Source organism: Acipenser ruthenus, chromosome 4 (assembly GCF_902713425.1).
Source record: "Acipenser ruthenus chromosome 4, fAciRut3.2 maternal haplotype, whole genome shotgun sequence".
NCBI lineage: Eukaryota > Metazoa > Chordata > Actinopteri > Acipenseriformes > Acipenseridae > Acipenser > Acipenser ruthenus.
This window is the reverse complement of record NC_081192.1, coordinates 736,989-758,443: the sequence shown is the minus strand read 5'-3', so window position 1 is coordinate 758,443 and position 21,455 is coordinate 736,989. Positions and strand designations below refer to the sequence as shown.

Genomic DNA, 21,455 nt, shown 5'->3' with positions numbered 1-21,455 from the left:
TCTGTCCAGCATCAGATGCTTTTTTGTTAAATGTTGTTTATTCCATCAGATGTGGGTTGGCAGCAGGGGTAAATCGCAGGGTAAATTGAGAGGAAAGATCTATGTGGTGGACATCGAGAAGCACAGTGTGGAGAAGGAGCTGGTGGCCCACTCAGCGGCTGTGCAGGCACTGTGCTCTGTGGATATGTGGATCCTCTTGTGAAGATGGTAAAGTGGCTATCTGGAAGGTGGAGTGAAGATGCTCTGAAACTAGGGGTCTGTCCAGCATCGCGTGTTGGAACTAGGGGTCTGTTGAAATTCATGATATTCATTCACTCAGTGTAGTTTTCTCTGTATGTATGTGTGATTGATTGGTCTAATGTGCAAAAATAAGAAAATATGAAAACAACTAAAAATGTTCTGTATAATTAGATAAAACAAATTGGGAAAGGGATGCTTGTACAGTATGACCTGTATGCATGTGGTGGAGAAGAGTCTGGGAATACTAAAAGAATTGAGGTTGCTGTACCTTCATTTTGGAAACAACTTCCCCAATTAGTGGATGCCCTTTCAGTCTGCTCAGTCACTTGAGTGTTTAGTGGAGAAGCCAAACATGTCTCTTTCCCTCGGTTTAAAACTAGTCATGATTTAAAACCGTCCCCTTCATACAAGTTTCCAGCCCGGCAGTCTGTGACATTGCTTTGCTTTAATCCCGTTATCTTTCAAAGCATCATGTGTTTAACACACTAAAACACACTTCGTTAAAAGTTTAATAACATTGCTATAAATCAGCAAGAACTACAACAGTGCCCCAACTTAATAAGTTGATAAAAAAAAGCAGTTGCCTTATGGCCAGTTCACTATGGAACCAAATATTAAAAAATACATGATGGCTATATGCACATTTTGAATGGTTAAAAACTGTAATGAGGCATTTTTCTATGTATATCAATTTCAGTTGTTAAATCGCTCAATTGTCATGAATGTTGCAGATGGCGATTGTGCTGGCCATGTTACACGAGAAACACATTGCGTTCGCCACAGTTAAACGGACCTGTCCAAAATAAAATAAAAAAGACATAATTTAATAAAACAGAACAGTTTGCGACACTGGACCCTCGACAACGTAATGAAAGTGCACAACATGAAAGGGTGACAGTGCTATGATTTAAACAATACATGTTTCAATGAACGCCTAGCTCAGCCTGCTTTGAGCTTATTGTCAGGACAGGATGGGGTAAACTGAATATTATTTACAAAACCCAGCCCACCTTAAAACATTATTCATCAGCTACTCTTTCTCCAGCCAATGCTTTTAGAAATTTTGGTCTTTGATTTGAATCTGTTAAATGCTCCTCAAGGTAACCTGCAATGAAATCACTCTGTTCCACAGTTTAGGGAAGGAAAGAACTGTCTAATGCTCTGAGTGTAACACTGACAGCCAGCCCTGGTAACAGAGTAGGACCTTGCTTCTCATGAGTGTATTCCAAGTGGAACAAGGAGTCCTCCTGAAAACACTAACACAAGTAAAACCACAGCAATAAAGCATTTCATATCTCTAACACACAGCCAAGTAATACTCATAGAACTTCTAGAATATACAACTTTTGGTGTGACTTTCTAATCCAAGATTTCTATGTTTTGGCATTTCATATGAAACGGAGACAGTACTTTTTAAACTGGGCACACACACTAATACAAAAACCCTCGGAGAAGAAAAGTGAACCACTTTGAACCAGGAAGAAAAAATCTATATACTCTACGTGCGGTTTAAAAAGAGATACTACTGCATAGTGCCGAGGCGGTATGTAGCTTCATTTTAAACAGGTGATCACCTAACTGTACTACTGCATAGTGCCGAGGCGGTATGCAGCTTCATTTTAAACAGGTGATCACCTAACTGTACTACTGCATAGTGCCGAGGCGGTATGCAGCTTCATTTTAAACAGGTGATCACCTAACTGTACTACTGCATAGTGCCGAGGCGGTATGCAGCTTCATTTTAAACAGGTGATCACCTAACTGTACTACTGCATAGTGCCGAGGCAGTATGCAGCTTCATTTTAAACAGGTGATCACCTAACTGTACTACTGCATAGTGCCGAGGCAGTATGCAGCTTCATTTTAAACAGGTGATCACCTAACTGTACTACTGCATAGTGCCGAGGCAGTATGCAGCTTCATTTTAAACAGGTGATCACCTAACTGTACTACTGCATAGTGCCGAGGCAGTATGCAGCTTCATTTTAAACAGGTGACCACCTAACTGTACTACTGCATAGTGCCGAGGCAGTATGCAGCTTCATTTTAAACAGGTGACCACCTAACTGTACTACTGCATAGTGCCGAGGCAGTATGCAGCCTCATTTTAAACAGGTGACCACCTAACTGTACTACTGCATAGTGCCGAGGCAGTATGCAGCTTCATTTTAAACAGGTGACCACCTAACTGTACTACTGCATAGTGCCGAGGCAGTATGCAGCTTCATTTTAAACAGGTGATCACCTAACTGTACTACTGCATAGTGCCGAGGCAGTATGCAGCTTCATTTTAAACAGGTGATCACCTAACTGTACTACTGCATAGTGCCGAGGCAGTATGCAGCTTCATTTTAAACAGGTGATCACCTAACTGTACCACTGCATAGTGCCGAGGCAGTATGCAGCTTCATTTTAAACAGGTGACCACCTAACTGTACCACTGCATAGTGCCGAGGCAGTATGCAGCTTCATTTTAAACAGGTGACCACCTAACTGTACTACTGCATAGTGCCGAGGCAGTATGCAGCTTCATTTTAAACAGGTGATCACCTAACTGTACTACTGCATGGCACACTTGTTGATTTCAGATCAAGTTTCCCCTGATCAATGAGGCAGCGGAATCTACAGGCAAACACAACATGGATTTCAGTTGACATCTCAGGCTGCACTCCAATTAAAACATGCTTGCCGCTATTCAGATTTACTGTATTTTAGCTGTGGTAGGAAGAAAGAAAATGTTTTCAGTACAAAGGCTGAAATAATATTCAAAGTACAGGTAAGAAATAAATGGGAGCACAAGAATGCACGGTGGGCAAGTTTTAAACTCGCAATAGATTGAATATTGTTCTAAGTCATTTCAAACTAGCTGCCTATCTGCTAGCCTTCCCTAGCCCTTATCCTGTCAGCACCTTGCTATGTGTGCCATCCTTATGAGATCCTAATCACTGGCATGTTGGGGTTGGGAGGGTTAATCTTGAATGCGAAGCGCATTGCAAGGCACAGCAAACGAATGCAACATCCCTCCTCTACGAATGTGCTCACATCTCCTACTGGAGATAGACAATCTTGAAGCCACACATTTAGTTACAGTCAAGATCAATAGAGCAGAGTACAGTGAATCCATTGCTATGTTCTCTCATTTGTATTCCCATGCAGACTGAGCATGCTTGGGAACCTGAAACTGTCTCAACTGACACTCAGCACAGCACAGGCCTCACAGGCCAAGATGAGAACACCGACAGCCCTCTCATGGACATCCCAACCTCAAACACACACAAAAGGGCAGGACACACACACACACACAGGAACGGGCAGGACGCACACACACACACACACACACACAGGAACGGGCAGGACACACACACACACACAGGAACGGGCAGGACGCACACACACACACACACACACACAGGAACGGGCAGGACACACACACACACAGAGGAACGGGCAGGACGCACACACACACACACACACAGGAACGGGCAGGACGCACACACACACACAGAGGAACGGGCAGGACGCGCACACACACACACACACAGGAACGGGCAGGACACACACACACACACACACACAGGAACGGGCAGGACGCACACACACACAGAGGAACGGGCAGGACGCACACGCACACACACACAGAGGAACGGGCAGGACGCGCACACACAGGAATGGGCAGGACACACACACACACACAGGAACGGGCAGGACGCACACACACAGAGGAACGGGCAGGACGCGCACACACAGGAATGGGCAGGACACACACACACACAGGAACGGGTAGGACACACACACACACACAGGAACGGGCAGGACGCACACACACACAGAGGAACGGGCAGGACACACACACACACACACAGGAACGGGCAGGACGCACACACACACAGAGGAACGGGCAGGACACACACACACACACACACACAGAGGAACGGGCAGGACGGACGCACACACACACACACAGGAACGGGCAGGACACACACACACACACACACACACACAGAGGAACGGGCAGGACGCACACACACACACAGGAACGGGCAGGACGCACACACACACACACACACACAGAGGAACAAACAGGACACACACACAGAGTAAGAAGTTTCAGAAAACGGCCTGGTACCTGCAGATCTTTTATGCTTTTAATTTAAATTATAAAACACTCTTATTGTAAAGTAATAGCTGTTAAATACTGAATCCTGATCCAAAAGCTTTGAGTTTAAAGGATTAGCTGCAGGGTCTGGAGTAGCAGCCTCCCCCGTGCTCGCACCTATTGATTAAGAGAAGAGTAACGCAAGCATTGGGCGTCCTTATCCATCTGAGCAACTGATCTGAGCATGCTGTACGTGCTATCAATACTATGGGATGTTAAAGGGTAAATTTGACATGATGAAATTCATTTAGGGTTTAGGTTTCTAACAAGAACAAAGTAACTTCTGTCAACAACACACCCTTAAATAATAAAATGAGGTTGAGTAATGTGGTCCTGTCAGAATGTTTGTATTAGTGCATTTTTTGTGTGTGCCATTTTCTGAAAGCCAAGTGAAACTAAATGTTTTGTATGAATAGGTAAATGTTTACTGTTAAAAAATATTTTACAAAAACCAGAAGAAAAACAAAACCAATGTTCAAATGGCAAATGCCATCTTAAAGCATCTTCTGTTGATTAAAGTAAGGTCATGTGTGTTTAATAGGGATTTACTTTTTTTAGGTTCTAAAAATAGGCAGAAGAAAATGTACACGTGCCTTATATACAGTATTTAATGTCTAAGCTGTAAAATGCGATACACTAGTTACACAAACGAAAACTAGACGAGAAAGATACACATATATACACCTTAAAAAACGAAGAGAAAAGTTGTACAGTCAGCACTCAGATATCCGTTACCCAGATACACGTCAGTCGCGTTTTACTGCCCTTGTATTAAGAATAAAATCAATCCCCATTATATATATGTTACAAATTAATGCACCTACCCGCCACACGCGATTTCCGACTCTGTCACCAGTTTTCTGATACATGCCCATCTCTTTGTTACAATTGATCTGAATTACCCGTCACAGCCCATGTTAAAAAAAAATCTCTCTAATGCCAAATCAGTTTGTCTTATATTGTGCAGTTACACAGCGCTTCCTCCAGTTTCACCTGACGAAAATGCAGCCAAAACAAAGTGAATGAGGCAAGCTACTGTAATGTAACAGTTAATCATTAAACAGTTTTAGATACTGTGATGCATTTTTTTCAAAAAAGATGTGCTCTTTAGTTGTTTTTGTGCATTTTCATTTGCAAGTGAACTGTAACATTAGGGCCTTATCGAGCACTATATTCTGCAATTTTGAATACTGACTTTGGATACAGTTTTAATTGTGGAAACTTTTTTTTTTTTTTTTTTTTTTTTTTTTTTAATCTTTTTGTTTTGCTAAATTGCATTGCCATTTACGTTTTATGGAGTTCTGTGCATGCATAACATTTAGATTTCATTTTGCTGTTGGGTCGTTAATGGTACATTTTACATACAGCTGCAATATGTACCGGATTTAAAAGTATGCACTGTATTACAGTTAACATAGTTTTAGCAAATTATATTTTCATTATCCTATCATTCTGAATTAAAATACTCCTTCTGTTGAAAATATAGTACCAACAAAAACAGTACATCTAAATGGAAGCCTGCTTATTTTAAAACACAGTCCTTTCAGATATGTATTTTTGATATTGTCAGTTTTTGATATTGTCTGTTCTTCAGGGAAGTCAAAATTTTATAGGGTTGGATATGTGAGTTCTGACTGTATAATGAAAATCAAATAGTAAGCGAAATGTGACAATCCGATACTAATGCACAATATGACATTTTCACTAGTTGACTTTTGGGCCCCAAACTCCCATAGGCACACACATTCAGGTTGTCAGAATGGGTCTCATTTGTGTTCAAAGTCTAAAATATATATACATTTTATTTATTTTTTCATTAAATAAAGTCAGCATACACCTAGGGACATTTTGCAATAAAATTCCAGAAAAAATAAATATCTACTCAAATAACAGTCTTGGGTTTTTTCCTTTCCCAAGATTATATATTTATATAGATTTCTTTTTTCAACGTAGTAGAGTTTTTATAAAGTCCTGTGCAACTTCGGTTCTGCAGCTACTACATTAAGAATTCAAACAAAAAGTATTACATTCAGCACCATGACATTGTAACTTGATGGAATCTAAGGAATCTAATACTTGAACTAGAGGTGTGTACTAGTCTGAGCCCCGCGCTCCACAAGGCTCCTGAAAAGATGGCTCATGCGTGTGTCTTTATCTGCATGTTAAGCTGAAACTTAAACTTGAAACTTGGTTCCAGGAAACTGGGAGACCTAGTTTGAGGCAACTTTGCTTTATCAAACCCCAAGTGTCCTCTGGTGTGCCATGCAGTGAAACCTAGTCTCCTGAAGCCCAAGTTCCAAGCCACAAAGTGGCGTCGTGTTCCCTCAGATTTAGAAACACTCCAGTTGCACTTCAAGTAATACAATTTTCAAAAAAAATAAATTGTCTTTCACGAATGACATACGCTAGTGTTTCTTTTTCTTTACATAATGACTAAATGTCAGTGTTGATGACAAGGACACATCAAAATGTCACGCATGCATTTCTAAAATTACCCCCCCCCCCCCTCCCCCCCCCTTAAAACTATTACACCTAATCAATGAGGCAGATACATTATTGCAACTTTCAATTGATTTGTCAAAAAAACGATGGTTTTTCTTTTTTACATTCGAAAAATCTTAAGATGCAATCTTCTTTTTCTACTCAACACATTATATATATATATATATATATATATATATTTTATATATTTGCATGAATCTACTTATATAGATTGTACTATTATGTGCGCATACAAACAAGAACACACGTGCGCGCACACACACACACACACACACACACACACACACACATATATATATATATGTGTATGTATTAAAAAAAATTGCCCAGCACCTTTGTTTAAGGATTTGGATTAATTAATTGCTCTTATTGTATTCATTTCTTTTCATTTGAAACACTGTGTATTTTCTCTTAGTACATGCAATACAGGAATTGTGAAATCATCAGTCTGAAGAACCTGGAGATCGCAGACTCAAGAGCCTGATCCAGACTGGCGCCTGAGTAACAGCAGACTCAAGAGCCTGATCCAGACTGGCGCCTGAGTAAGAGGAGACTCAAGATCCTGATCCAATCCAGTGAAGTGCCCGCATGTTACCAGCAATCCAGTGAAGTGCCCGCATTGCTGCAACTTCGGACATTCATCCCACGCCTGGGTCAGTCCAGACCCTGAAGGCAGAGCCGATGTCATGCAGAAGGTTTATTTCAAAGATCTGCTTCAAGAAACAGGCAAACCCTTTGTTTTTCTTAAACTGAACAATGAAAACAGCAGTATTTCTGCCCACTGAAGCATTTGAGGATGCTGAAAACAGCTTTCTCAAGTGTAACCAGGATATCAGGAATGGAGGCTGTTTGCAAGAATGAAGGAAGCTCAAGAACTTGCAGCAGTTTCTGCACAATATCAACTCTGCCTGAAAGTGCCACTGCCAGAGAACCCCACTGCACCCCCCCCCCACCTCCACCCCCACCCAAAATAACAAAACTAAACAAGCACCACCCCAAGTTCCCCCCACCCCACCCAACGACACATACAACCACAATGTAAAGGAAACAAAACTTGCATAAGCAATTAAAACTGTTGATTCCTCAAATTAATTTAGAAAAACATTGTTTTCATTTCTTTGTGGTTTTTTAGTTTTTTGTTTTTTAAAGTGCCAAAATTTCTAATTTTACAGTAAGCAAATATCTATCAGGCATCCCCATCCAAGAGATCCCTAACCCAATAAGACTCTGCTACAGCAAAAGAAGATAGATCCCCCACTCCACTGAAGTTAAAAGATTATGCAGCCACCGTGGAAATCAAACAGAAACGCTTTCATTCCATAGCTGAGCATTCTTTCAAAACCATGCAGTACATGTTGCATTTTACTGATTCTGTATTTGGAATGTTTCTATTGGTTATATACATGGAATCCCCCGCCTTTCTCTGCACCCTCAGTTCACAGCCTGGACTCGCATTCCACATCGTAGGACGCGGCGGCCCCTTTGTGGGTCAGCTTCAGAACGGTGGGCTTCTCCACATCACAGGAGCCGGCCGGCAGGGCCAGCACCGCTTGTTGCTCTTCCTTGGCTTTGTCGCCGCTCGGTGTCTGCGGGTAGATGACGAGGAATGTGGAGGCCAGGAAGCCCAGGAAGGACCCCACTGACGCCACCATTGGGATGACCCGCACACTGCCCACCGCCTCCACCACCCCGCCCAGGGCTGAGGCCACCAGGATCTGGGAGATGTACACCTGGCAGGACAGGATGGCGCAGTCGATCCCGAAGCCTCGTCTAGAGTTGCCTGGGCTGTCGTGGATATACTGGGGGAAAAAAAGAGATGAATATACATACATATACATACACACACACACACACACACACACACACACACACACACACACACACACACATTGTACATTTCTCGACATTCCAAATAGCACAGTAATGTATTTATTTAATTGTCTACATTCACTTATGAAAGAGTAACTACTACTCGTGGTGCACACAGGAAGTCCTCACCTTCCTTGAACATTGGAACACATTCTACAACAAGGACTATCTATATAGGCGGGACGGACTACACTTAAACAGAAAGGGAACCAATCTACTCGGAGAAAGGATTTAAACTAGAAAGGGGGGGGGGGAATCAACAAAGAAAAAGAGGGGACACTACATCAAAACAAGGGCAACAACTCAGGTAAGATAGCCATTAAATGTATTTATCTAAATGCTAGAAGTCTCAGAAACAAAATGTTAGAACTTGAAGCTACTGCACTAACAAGTAACTACAATGTGATAGGTGTTACAGAAACTTGGTTATCCGAGAGTGATGGAGACGAATATAATATTAGTGGGTATACACTGTATAGGAAAGACAGGCAGGACAAAAGAGGTAGTGCTATACATCAAAAATAGTCTTGAAGCCCTGGTGTTAAATCTGGAAGAAAAAAACAAACACAGAATCAATATGGGTCAGAATAATGGACAAAATGTCAAAGGGCTTAACCCTTTGCGGTCCTATGTCGGACCTGGTCCAACATTGCAATTATTCCTATCAGGTCCAATGTCGGGTTTTTAGTCATTTGTTCTACGGAAAAAGCCGAGAAAACCATTCAATGGCCGAGTGGGAGTGACATGAGCCGAGACAAGTCGAAAAAAAAAAAAAAAAGGGCGTATCTCATGATTAGTCATACTTGCCCCTGGCATCAGATAGGGGCGGTCATAAGGAAACAAGCTGGCTCTTACTGAATCAGCGCTCAGAGAATATCACAGACATTTGCAGAGCATTTTTTAAGATGTTATAGTAATAAAATAATGACTTGGATCGCATTATTGAGGAGTTTGGTGATAAAACGAGTGATCAGGAGATGATTGATCGGTATGTACGACTATTATTATTATTTATTTCTTAGCATATGTGAAAGCGATAGCGAACGAAAGGGTGGGGCGGGGCTGGAGATGCCTAGTGAGTGCTTTGTTGATATGCAGGGCCTTTTAAACCCGTTTGACTGTGAAAAAAAATACTTTTAAACAGCGCGTCTAAAATTAACTGCGCGTGTGAAAATAAATTGGACCTGACGTGCCTGTCACACACTTAATAAATGGACTGCAAAGGATTAATAGATCAATTAAATAAAAATTCTGAGACAAAAGGCCCTTTACAAAACGTTTAAAAGGGACCAAAAACAAAGAAGAGTACTTGGAACTGCAAACGCAAGTCAAAAAGGAAGTGAGAAAGGCCAAGAGAGATAGAAATGAACATTGCTAAGGGGGCTAAAACCAATTCCAAAAGGTTTTTCCAATATTATAACACTAAAAGAACATTCAAGGAAGTAAAATGTCTAAGAGATACAAATGGCAAAATCATAGACGAAGAGAAAAAAATGGGACTAGGAGCTCTTAAAATAAACAAATCCCCTGGGCTGGATGAGATCCTCCCAATAGTACTCAAAGAAATGAAAGAAGTTATTTACAAACCGCTAACCAAGATCATGCAACAGTCTCTTCAGACAAGGGTTGTACCGACAGACTGGAGAATTGCAAACGTAATACCAATCCACAAAAAGGGAGACAAAACCGAACCAGGTAACTACAGATCAATTCAGTAGTCCAGGACAAACACCAATCACAAAATGTTTTAGTACAAATATTTATTGTGGAGAATGCGGAGTATGCGATTTAACAGAGAAGTATGTTATATATACACATTCATTTGGCATCAAACCTAACTTGGTTTGAGGGCTCGCTGCCTGGCCGACTGGACGAGGCTGAGATCCTCAAAAAGAACAAGCCGGTCTCAATGCCGCGATTAGTATTGAATATAGCCCACTTGAAGGTTTAGGCTGTGTGGTCCAGTGGTTAAAGAAAAGGGCTTGTAACCAGGAGGTCCCCGGTTCAAATCCCACCTCAGTCACTGACTCATTGTGTGACCCTGAGCAAGTCACTTAACCTCCTTGTGCTCCGTCTTTCGGGTGAGACGTTATTGTAAGTGACTCTGCAGCTGATGCATAGTTCACACACCCTAGTCTCTGTAAGTCTCCTTGGATAAAGGCCTCTGCTAAATAAACAAATAATAATTATAACAATAATTATGAATTTGAGAGCGATGCAGACTCTGAGCACCTAAGGAACCCAAGAAGGCTAAGAGAAAAGGGCTTTAAGGTTTTATCTAAAATAGGGAGGAGTAGCTGGAGCGGATGAGAGGCACCAAGAGAGTACTTTGATGGTCATAGGTAGGCAAGTGGGGGAGATCGTTGAAGCCCTTTCAGGATTAGTGAAATTTGCGAGTTGCCGAGTGTAGAGCTGGGATGCCGAAAATGAGTTTGTAGAAAAACTGGATACCGAAAACTGAAATTTAGATGGAGGAAACTTATAGCTCTATTCTTAAGGGACATAATATAGGATGATACTACGGGCATTGAAAATGAAGGGAAGGGAATGTTGAATGCAAAGTGAAATTTTAAATCAATTCCAGCATGACCAGTACATTTGCAGTGAGCGGGGAGTGATGCTGAGAAGAGTTGTTTCTTGAGCCTGCAGAATCAGGGAATGCAGCGGGTGGCTCACATGAATGTCAGTTCTGAAAAGGGGGGAGTCTGAGTTGGCAGGAGGTCGTCTTCGGGAGCTAATACTCTGAATCTCTGCGTTTGGAAACGAGAAAGAGAATCGGCGATTATATTCAGGTGGCCAGGAAAGTGTTGAGCTCTGAGAATGAACTGACGAGTAACAAGTAAACAGGTAATCCTTCTCTACTGTGTATATGGATGAGTGTGGTTGGGTCATTTCAGTAGTCCAGACCCAATGACAAACTATCATCACCTATGGTTGCTAACGAATAAAACAACAACATCTACTGGCGCCAGAATTTAATGTTGCTTGCGCTATATGGCACTAGAATCCAGCTCCAAATTTGCACCCGTGATCCTTGACATCCCATTGTTTAAACTGTCGGAGGAGGTGGAGCTAGACAGTGACTTGGGTAATGACCCTTAATTTTGTTGCGCACCAAACCGTTTCTGCTGGTACTCATGTGAGAACCTAATGATACAGTAATTGCCCAGGTAAAACAAAACCAAAATATCAAGTGTGCTAGTGTGTATCATGAAGACCCCCCCCCCCCCCCCCAGAAAAAAAAGCAAAATGACCTCAATATGGCAATAAGTCCAGCTTGACTTTTTGTATAATCAAATACTTAACTGCTAAAATCCTGATGCAGTTTGCAATGTCAGAGATTGAGCAGTTTGCAATGTCAGAGATTGAGCAGTTTGCAATGCATGGCCCTCACCTCTTCGATCTCATGGTACTGGCCCAGCAGGGCGTACGGACAGTAGGACACACTCATGGAGATGATGCCCATGGTGCTGATCATCACCATGGTTACGTAGACATTGGGAAAGATGGCCATCACTGCTGTGCCGATGGCGAATCCCAGCGTGCCCAGGATGTAGATGATCTTGATGCTGAGGTCATAGTTGTCCAGGTACTTCTGTAGTATGGCTGCAAACACAAAACACAGGACCAGTGGTAGGACAGCGGCTCTGAGGCTTATTAAAGTGTAACAGTGTGTTCTTATCGGGAAGACAACTCAAGAGAGGTGTAAAATACAGGTACTGCTGTACTGGAAAGCAACCCAGCCGTGATTCCACTTCCCACTGAATTTGCGCATTCAGGGGATAAAGAAAAGAGATCAGGCATGGAGACTACGGACTGAAGCATCTGACAAAAAAATAAAATTAAATAAAAATAATAAAATAAAAAACACTACAGGGCCATTCCCCTATAGAAGAAGAACAGTTCTCTAATGTGTCAGCAAGTAATGGAATACGATGCAGGTGTGTATGTTCTCACCTGAGCACATTGCAGCCGTGGTTGCATAGATGACCAGCCCCCAGCAACCCATCTGCACTCCATTGTGGTAGTTGCGCAGCTCGGTGGAGTTTGTGGGAGCCTACAGGAGAAAAAACGGCAAAGCTTTAGCTAGAAAAAAAAAACAAGGATCTCAAAACAGCAAGCCTTCTAAGTGATGACATCAAACCAACAGCACCATTATCTGCAAATATGTGTGTTTGTGTCATGATATGAGAGCACCAGGACTGTGCTGTATCTCTGGGTGGATGAGGTCTACACAAGGGCACAGTGCTGTATCTCTGGGTGGATATGGTCTACACAAGGGCACAGTGCTGTATCTCTGGGTGGATATGGTCTACACAAGGGCACAGTCCTGTATCTCTGGGTGGATATGGTCTACACAAGGGCACAGTCCTGTATCTCTGGGTGGATGAGGTCTACACAAGGGCACAGTGCTGTATCTCTGGGTGGATATGGTCTACACAAGGGCACAGTGCTGTATCTCTGGGTGGATGAGGTCTACACAAGGGCACAGTCCTGTATCTCTGGGTGGATATGGTCTACACAAGGGCACAGTCCTGTATCTCTGGGTGGATATGGTCTACACAAGGGCACAGTCCTGTATCTCTGGGTGGATATGGTCTACACAAGGGCACAGTGCTGTATCTCTGGGTGGATATGGTCTACACAAGGGCACAGTGCTGTATCTCTGGGTGGATATGGTCTACACAAGGGCACAGTGCTGTATCTCTGGGTGGATATGGTCTACACAAGGGCACAGTGCTGTATCTCTGGGTGGATATGGTCTACACAAGGGCACAGTGCTGTATCTCTGGGTGGATATGGTCTACACAAGGGCACAGTGCTGTATCTCTGGGTGGATATGGTCTACACAAGGGCACAGTGCTGTATCTCAGGGTGGATGAGGTCTACACAAGGGCACAGTGCTGTATCTCTGAGTGGATGGGAAGCTCAGTACCTGTGGGTCCCCCTCATAGATGACCTGGCCCATGAAGTCGGTGTAGAAGACGGCCTGGGCGATGATGGAAAACCAGGTGAGGAGATGGCAGAGGCAGAGGCACAGGAGCTGACGGGGCATCCTGAGCATGGAGAGCCAGAGCAGCCGCACGGTGGTCTCCGTCTCGCCCTCCTCACTCTCCGTGTCCCCACTGGAGTTGGTGTTCCCGCTCTGGTGCCTCAGCCGCTGCCGCTGCCGTTTCTGTCGCTTCTGCATGTCATAGATGTCATTCATGCTGCGGGAGGACTTGATGAGCACCACGGCGTTGGCGCGCCGGTAGCGGTAGCGGTGAGTGCCCACCTTGCCGTAGTAGGAGAAGGTGTAGGAGGGCTGCCGGTAGAACATGTGGCGGCGGCGGCGCATGGAGGCCGAGGTGCTCGACTGCTTCATGCCGATGCAACTGTGCTCGGCGAAGCCCTTGCTGCCACTGCTGACTGGAACGCCGTTCTGGTCGGGCGCCTTGGCTTCATTCAGCTGGTTATCCAGCAGCATCTCCACCCCATCCCTATCGCTCTCGCTCTCCTGCAGGAAAGCAGACAGCCGGCAGAACCGGGTCCGGAGCACATCCTGGCTGCCGCTGCCGCTGCTGCTCCTGCGCGCCGGGGTGCCGTGGCAGGAGGACAGGTGGTCCTGGAAGATGGAGGGCTCAATCTCCCGCAGAAACAGCAGCTCGGGCTCCGTCTCCAGCGTGGCGTCCACGACGTGCAGCACAGAGTCGCTCTTGCTCCTCACGATCCCCACGTCCAGGAACTCCATGTCCAGATCGTGCTCTGAGCGCACCTCGTCGTAGAAGCGGCAGTGATCGTCTCCTCCCATCTCCTCCGGGCAGGGCGGTGCCGCGGCCCCCAGGCTGCCGTTGAGCTTGACGGAGCCCATGGCTTCGGCCTCCTCGTCCAGCCGATCCTGCAGGGAGCTGTACTGCTCTTCCTCGATGCTGAACAGGTGGAGCCCCACCGACATGGTGAACAGGATAGCAGCAAAGAAGAACAGGACCTGCTCTTGAGACTTGAAGACCTGCCCTAGAAAGGTCTGAGTCCAGTCCAGACCACCCAGCATGTACCCCACAGCTCCACCCAGACCTGCAGGGAAGGGGAAGAGAGGAAGAGACGCTGAACGGTTTTATATTTCCTCCTTTGGACAGCAAGTCTGTCATGGAAAACTGTCGGAAATCAGAAAATAACCTAATTAGCCAATAAATAATATCACAAATGTGCATCCTCAATATAAACCTCCGATAGCAAGGACACTTCATAGCACAAGGCTGAATTACTGTTTAGTGTGGAATTATAACAACACAGTTGATGCCTAACAGATGGGAACAGGATTGTTATTTGATTAGTTGCCTAACATATACAGCACGATTATGAAATGACAGGCTTCATTTTTGTAAGATGCTTCATTACCTGTAATCTCATCTTGGTGGTCTTTCAGTGCATTAGTAGCAGGATAAATTGGGTTAAATACTGTAACATATTGTATTGTACAGTAGTGTGCAGATTTTTTAGAACACCTCAAGATTTGTCATTTATATCCTTTATATACCTGCCTGCATGAACATCTCAAGATGTGTCATTGATATCCTTTATATACCTGCCTGCATGAACACCTCTGGATGTGTCATTGATATCCTTTATATACCTGCCTGCATGAACACCTCAAGATGTGTCATTGATATCCTTTATATACCTGCCTGCATGAACACCTCAAGATGTGTCATTGATATCCTTTATATACCTGCCTGCATGAACACCTCAAGATGTGTCATTGATATCCTTTATATACCTGCCTGCATGAACACCTCAAGATGTGTCATTGATATCCTTTATATACCTGCCTGCATGAACACCTCAAGATGTGTCATTGATATCCTTTATATACCTGCCTGCATGAAAACCTCAAGATGTGTCACTGATATCCTTTATATACCTGCCTGCATGAACACCTCAAGATGTGTCACTGATATCCTTTATATACCTGCCTGCATGAACACCTCAAGGATGTGTCATTGATATCCTTTATACACCTGCCTGCATGAACACCTCAGGGTGTGAGAATTTACATTTTCACTCAGTAATCAGTGATATAGAAACAATAGGCACTTGTGTGTGAAAATGTAAGATCACATTGTGCTTTAATTAGACATCTTAAACAACTTCTAAAAAGTTTCATGCATTTTACCATTTGTGGTAAATGAGGAATCCCGTCTTTATGACAGGAATGCATCAAGCAAATTGACAGGAGCTGAGCTACAGTATGAGAACAGGTTAAAATAACTAAATCTCTTCAGCCTAGGGGAAGAAGGGAAAGAGGGGGCTTGACTTAAGTGTTTAAAAGCATAAATGGTATAGATAAAGCTAACCCAAAACACTACAAAGAAGACTACGCGGTGATCTGATTCAAACATTCAAAATCCTAAAAGGTATAGACAATGTCGACCCAGGGGACTTTTTTGACCTGAAAAAAGAAACAAGGACCAGGGGTCACAAATGGAGATTAGATAAAGGGGAATTCAGAACAGAAAATAGGAGGCACTTTTTTACACAGAGAATTGTGAGGGTCTGGAACCAACTCCCCAGTAATGTTGTTGAAGCTGACACCCTGGGATCCTTCAAGAAGCTGCTTGATGAGATTCTGGGATCAAAAAACTACTAACAACCAAACGAGCAAGATGGGCTGAATGGCCTCCTCTCGTTTGTAAACTTTCTTATGTTCTTATGTTCTTATGTACTTCAGATTCAGCACAGAGAAGAACAAGAGGGCATAAGAGGAAGCTGAGTATACAGTAAGCTTAGAACAAAAGGTAGGAAGCACTTTTTTGTATAAATAAAGAAATGCATGGAATAGCCTACCAGGTGAAGTAGTAGGATCTAAAACACTGGGTACATTTAAAAATGTAGGGGAGAATGGTGTAGGGGAGAATGGTGTGCTAACAAGGGATGAGCCTCGATGGGCCGAATGGCCTTTTCTCGTTCCCAAACTTTTCTTGTGTTCTTATGAAGAGTTATTACAGGTGCACAAGTACAGCAGCAGCACAGTGCGTGTCCTCACCGGCAGAGAAGGCGTGAATGTTCAGGGCCATGTCTTGTTCCTCTGTATCTGCCACATCCAGCAGATAGGCCCGGATCGGCCCCTCCGAGGCGTCGGCAGAGAAATCCAACACCACCACGCCCAGCACCGTCAGGACTATACCAATTGGCTGCTTACCGGGAACATCTCCAACGGCCAAACCTGGAGGAACATTAATTACGTTAAGAGAAGCAAGCAGGAACAAACGTCAGGACAAGTCATTTTTTAAATGTATTTATTTAACCTTTGAAATCTCTTTTCAAGGGAGACCTGGTCAAGAAGTTGGCTTTATATATATATATATATATATATATATATATATATATATATATATATATATATACAGACGTGCTCAAATTTGTTGGTACCCTCACAGCTCATTGAAATAATGCTTCATTCCTCCTGAAAAGTGATAAAATTAAAAGCTATTTTATCATGTATACTTGCATGCCTTTGGTATGTCATAGAATAAAGCAAAGAAGCTGTGAAAAGAGATTCATTATTGCTTATTCTACAAAGATATTCTAAAATGGCCTGGACACATTTGTTGGTACCCCTTAGAAAAGATAATAAATAATTGGATTATAGTGATATTTCAAACTAATTAGTTTCTTTAATTAGTATCACACATGTCTCCAATCTTGTAATCAGTCATTCAGCCGATTTAAATGGAGAAAAGTAGTCACTGTGCTGTTTGGTATCATTGTGTGCACCACGGTTTGCTTCTAAATCCAAATAAACCACTCCCAGTATTTGAAACATGGCACAGTACTTAGTGATAATCTGCATTCTGCACACTTAACACAGTAATGCTGTGCTACGTGCAGTGTGCAGGCATTCACTGATCTGTCCTGTTCTATTGATCTAGAAAAACAGGCCATCTCTCCCTCGATTCAATTAAAAATATACCTGTGTCAATCAATGTCTCTATCCCTCATCATCCATCTGAGTATCTAAGGGTCTGTCAAAATATCTATGATTTATCCACCTGGACTCAGCCACAGCAGTGTATCTGTTTATAGTCATGCACTTTGCCCTGCATCCTTTACTGTCAGTGAGATGACAGCTATTGGTTTAACAGTCCCCTAGTGCACTGTGCCCAGCATGTGAAGTCACTGCGGTGCTGATCTGAACCAATGCGGGCTGCTGCAGAAATAGAAATAACGGGCGTGCAGGTGTCAAAGCCAATCCTGGGACTTCGCGAGGGGTAATGAGAATTCATGCCTGTGTAAGCGTCTCTCATTAGAGAGGCTGCACGGACTAACAAAAATCCAACCCTGGTAGGCACAGCTTCGGGTTGAGCCCTAGTAGAGACAGCTCCGGGTTGAGCCCTGGTAGAGACAGCTCCGGGTTGAGCCCTGGTAGGCACAGCTCCGGGTTGAGCCCTGGTAGGCACAGCTCTGGGTTGAGCCCTGGTAGGCACAGCTCCGGGTTGAGCCCTGGTAGGCACAGCTCCGGGTTGAGCCCTGGTAGGCACAGCTCCGGGTTGAGCCCTGGTAGGCACAGCTCCGGGTTGAGCCCTGGTAGGGACAGCTCCGGGTTGAGCCCTGGTAGGCACAGCTCCGGGTTGAGCCCTGGTAGAGACAGCTCCGGGTTGAGCCCTGGTAGAGACAGCTCCGGGTTGAGCCCTGGTAGAGACAGCTCCGGGTTGAGCCCTGGTAGAGACAGCTCCGGGTTGAGCCCTGGTAGGCACAGCTCCGGGTTGAGCCCTGGTAGGCACAGCTCCGGGTTGAGCCCTGGTAGGCACAGCTCCGGGTTGAGCCCTGGTAGGCACAGCTCCGGGTTGAGCCCTGGTAGGCACAGCTCCGGGTTGAGCCCTGGTAGAGACAGCTCCGGGTTGAGCCCTGGTAGGCACAGCTCCGGGTTGAGCCCTGGTAGGCACAGCTCCGGGTTGAGCCCTGGTAGGCACAGCTCCGGGTTGAGCCCTGGTAGGCACAGCTCCGGGTTGAGCCCTGGTAGGCACAGCTCTGGGTTGAGCCCTGGTAGGCACAGCTCAGGGTTGAGCCCTGGTAGGCACAGCTCAGGGTTGAGCCCTGGTAGGCACAGCTCAGGGTTGAGCCCTGGTAGGCACAGCTCAGGGTTGAGCCCTGGTAGGCACAGCTCCGGGTTGAGCCCTGGTAGGCACAGCTCCGGGTTGAGCCCTGGTAGAGACAGCTCCGGGTTGAGTCCTGGTAGGCACAGCTCAGGGTTGAGCCCTGGTAGAGACAGCTCCGGGTAGAGACAGCTCCGGGTTGAGCCCTGGTAGGCACAGCTCCGGGTTGAGCCCTGGTAGATATATGCAACATATTTTCACAAGCAACAAATGCTCCCCCCCCCCCCCAAAAAAAAAAAGAAAATCACATTAGACAAGAGTTATCTTTACAGTTCAAGCTTGGACAAGTTCATTAAAAAACAACTGGCTATTTAAAATTGGAGAGAGAGAGAGAGACAGAGAGACAGAGACAGAGAGAGAGAGAGAGAGAGAGAGAGAGAGAGAGAGAGAGAGCATTGTTCTGTTCCCAGGCGCTTGTCTATTTAAAGAACATTTAAAAAAGAGCTGTAGTTCTTGTTCTAGTCGATGGCAGCACAATGCGACTCACAATGCAGTACTGCTGCACACGCAGTGTGGAACAGGGGGATGCTTTTTAATAATACCGGAGACAGGAAGTATTTACAGATAGGCAATGAAAGGTAAAAAAAAAACACAACAGGAAACGGTTCCCTGTGAACTGGTTCCTGATCCTTTCCCATGTCACACAGGCTGACTGAATTCACACTGCTGCTGCAGGGCTTGCACTCTGCAGACACTGCGCTACTCACCGGCTTATTAAAACAGGAAGCTGACGGACTGCAACAGTACGGGGTTGACAAGGGACTACAGAACTAATCACTACACATACAGGAGCACCATGTACAGCAAAACAACAAGCAAGATCAGGCAGCTCAGGGGTAACAAAGACATTGCTCCACTGGGTGCTGTGGAAGACACTCTGCAAATTGAGTCTCAGGTCTCTCTGTCTGTCCGCTGGCTAAAGAATCTCATCAATGTGAAGTGAGATGGCTGCTTGGAATACCTGTCCACAAGGATGGGAGGAGACCCACTAGAGGAGAGGTTAATACCAGTATACAGTCTGCATGACTGCGCACACCCCTCTACCCACAGAGTACAACTATTTCATAGTGCTGGGACTTGAATATGGGGACAAACACTGCTTGAAATGGATTAGTAGGCAAAAATAAAAAATAAAAAAGGAGTCATGTTCATATTCCTCCAAATTTATGAACGAACAGCAGATTATGCAAAGGAAATAAATGCCTTCTGAAATCAATACTGAACGTGAATTCCATTTTATTGAACAGAGTTTGCTCGCAAATGCATTTGATAGGGCAATGGTTTTATTTTCTCCTGAGAGAATGTGTTTACCGTGACAGGCAGCCCACACTGCCACCAGTGGCTGTGTTGCTACATTCTGTTGAATATAATCACTCCATGCCTCTATTTACTATTTACGCAGCCATGTCAGTTCTTGCTTCAGCGGTTTCTTTTTCTTGTTATTTTTTTCTACTGTACAGAAAGACTTGACACCATCCATGACTCTCATTGAATTGAACTGTTTTCAATCTACACAGTGACATAGTGGCAATAAAAATGTGCATTATAAATATTATATGGGAGATACTGCAATTGAAGAAGGAATCTATGAAAAAGACCTAGGAGTTAATGTTGACTCAGAAATGTCTTCATCTAGACAATGTGGGGAAGCTATAAAAAAGTCCAACAATATCCTCGGATATATTGTGAGAAGTGTTGAATTTAAATCAAGGGAAGTAATGTTAAAACTTAGTAAGACCTCACCTAGAATATTGTGTTCAGTTCTGGTCACCTCGTTACAAAAAGGATATTGCTGCTCTAGAAAGAGTGCAAAGAAGAGCAACCAGAATTATCCCGGGTTTTAAAGGCATGTCGTATGCAGACAGGCTAAACGAATTGAATCTATTCAGTCTTGAACAAAGAAGACTACGCGGCGATCTGATTCAAGCATTCAAAATCCTAAAAGGTATAGACAGTGTTGACCCAGGGGACTTTTTCGACCTGAAAAAAGAAACAAGGACCAGGGGTCACAAATGGAGATTAGATAAAAGGGCATTCAGAACAGAAAATAGGAGGCACTTTTTTACACAGAGAAGTGTGAGGGTCTAGAACCAGCTCCCCAGTAATGTTTTTGAAGCTGACACCCTGGGATCCTTCAAGAAGCTGCATGATGAGATTCTGGGATCAATAAGCTACTAACAACCAAACAAGCAAGATGGGCTCAATGGCCTCCTCTCGTTTGTAAACTTTCTTATGTTCTTATGTTCTTAATTGATGCAAAGCTAATTAACACTGTGTTATTCACACCTATGGGCATCACAAAGTCACCTACACTACAGTCATTTCTTTTGCTCAGCTACCATAAATGAGGGCTGGTTAACTTACTTGGGCTTGCAGCAACAAATCACTAATAAGAGTCTAGACTGATGTGTCCTGACATCCTGACAAGAGAGTTCATCAACGCAGTCCTTCAATGATCAACCACTATTCTAAACACTTCTAACTGATGTCCTTTGCAGTACCTAACTTTTCTTGGTTTTCAATATGGAGAGCACATTGTGTTCTACAGCTGGAGC

The 21,455-nt window shown here is 44.1% G+C and overlaps 2 protein-coding genes across 4 annotated transcripts in view; one reads left to right on the top strand and one right to left on the bottom strand.

Annotated features, from left to right (window-relative positions):
- The window catches only part of LOC117400180 (DENN domain-containing protein 3-like), a 61,305-nt gene extending 59,379 nt beyond the window's left edge, over positions 1 to 1,926 (top strand). The window contains exon 25 of the mRNA XM_059021232.1: positions 50 to 1,926. Coding sequence (XP_058877215.1) covers positions 50 to 202 — 153 coding nt within the window. The 3' untranslated portion in view covers positions 203 to 1,926. The remainder of the gene's footprint in view (positions 1 to 49) is intronic.
- A 3,692-nt stretch (positions 1,927 to 5,618) lies between these two features.
- The window catches only part of LOC117399345 (solute carrier family 45 member 4-like), a 72,431-nt gene continuing 56,594 nt past the window's right edge, over positions 5,619 to 21,455 (bottom strand). For all 3 annotated transcript variants that reach the window (XM_059021262.1, XM_059021261.1, XM_059021263.1), the window contains 5 exons: positions 16,791 to 16,970; positions 13,704 to 14,821; positions 12,725 to 12,824; positions 12,162 to 12,373; positions 5,619 to 8,697 (listed from right to left, as the gene is read on the bottom strand). In XM_059021262.1, coding sequence (XP_058877245.1) covers positions 8,335 to 8,697; positions 12,162 to 12,373; positions 12,725 to 12,824; positions 13,704 to 14,821; positions 16,791 to 16,970 — 1,973 coding nt within the window. In that variant the 3' untranslated portion in view covers positions 5,619 to 8,334. The remainder of the gene's footprint in view (positions 8,698 to 12,161; positions 12,374 to 12,724; positions 12,825 to 13,703; positions 14,822 to 16,790; positions 16,971 to 21,455) is intronic.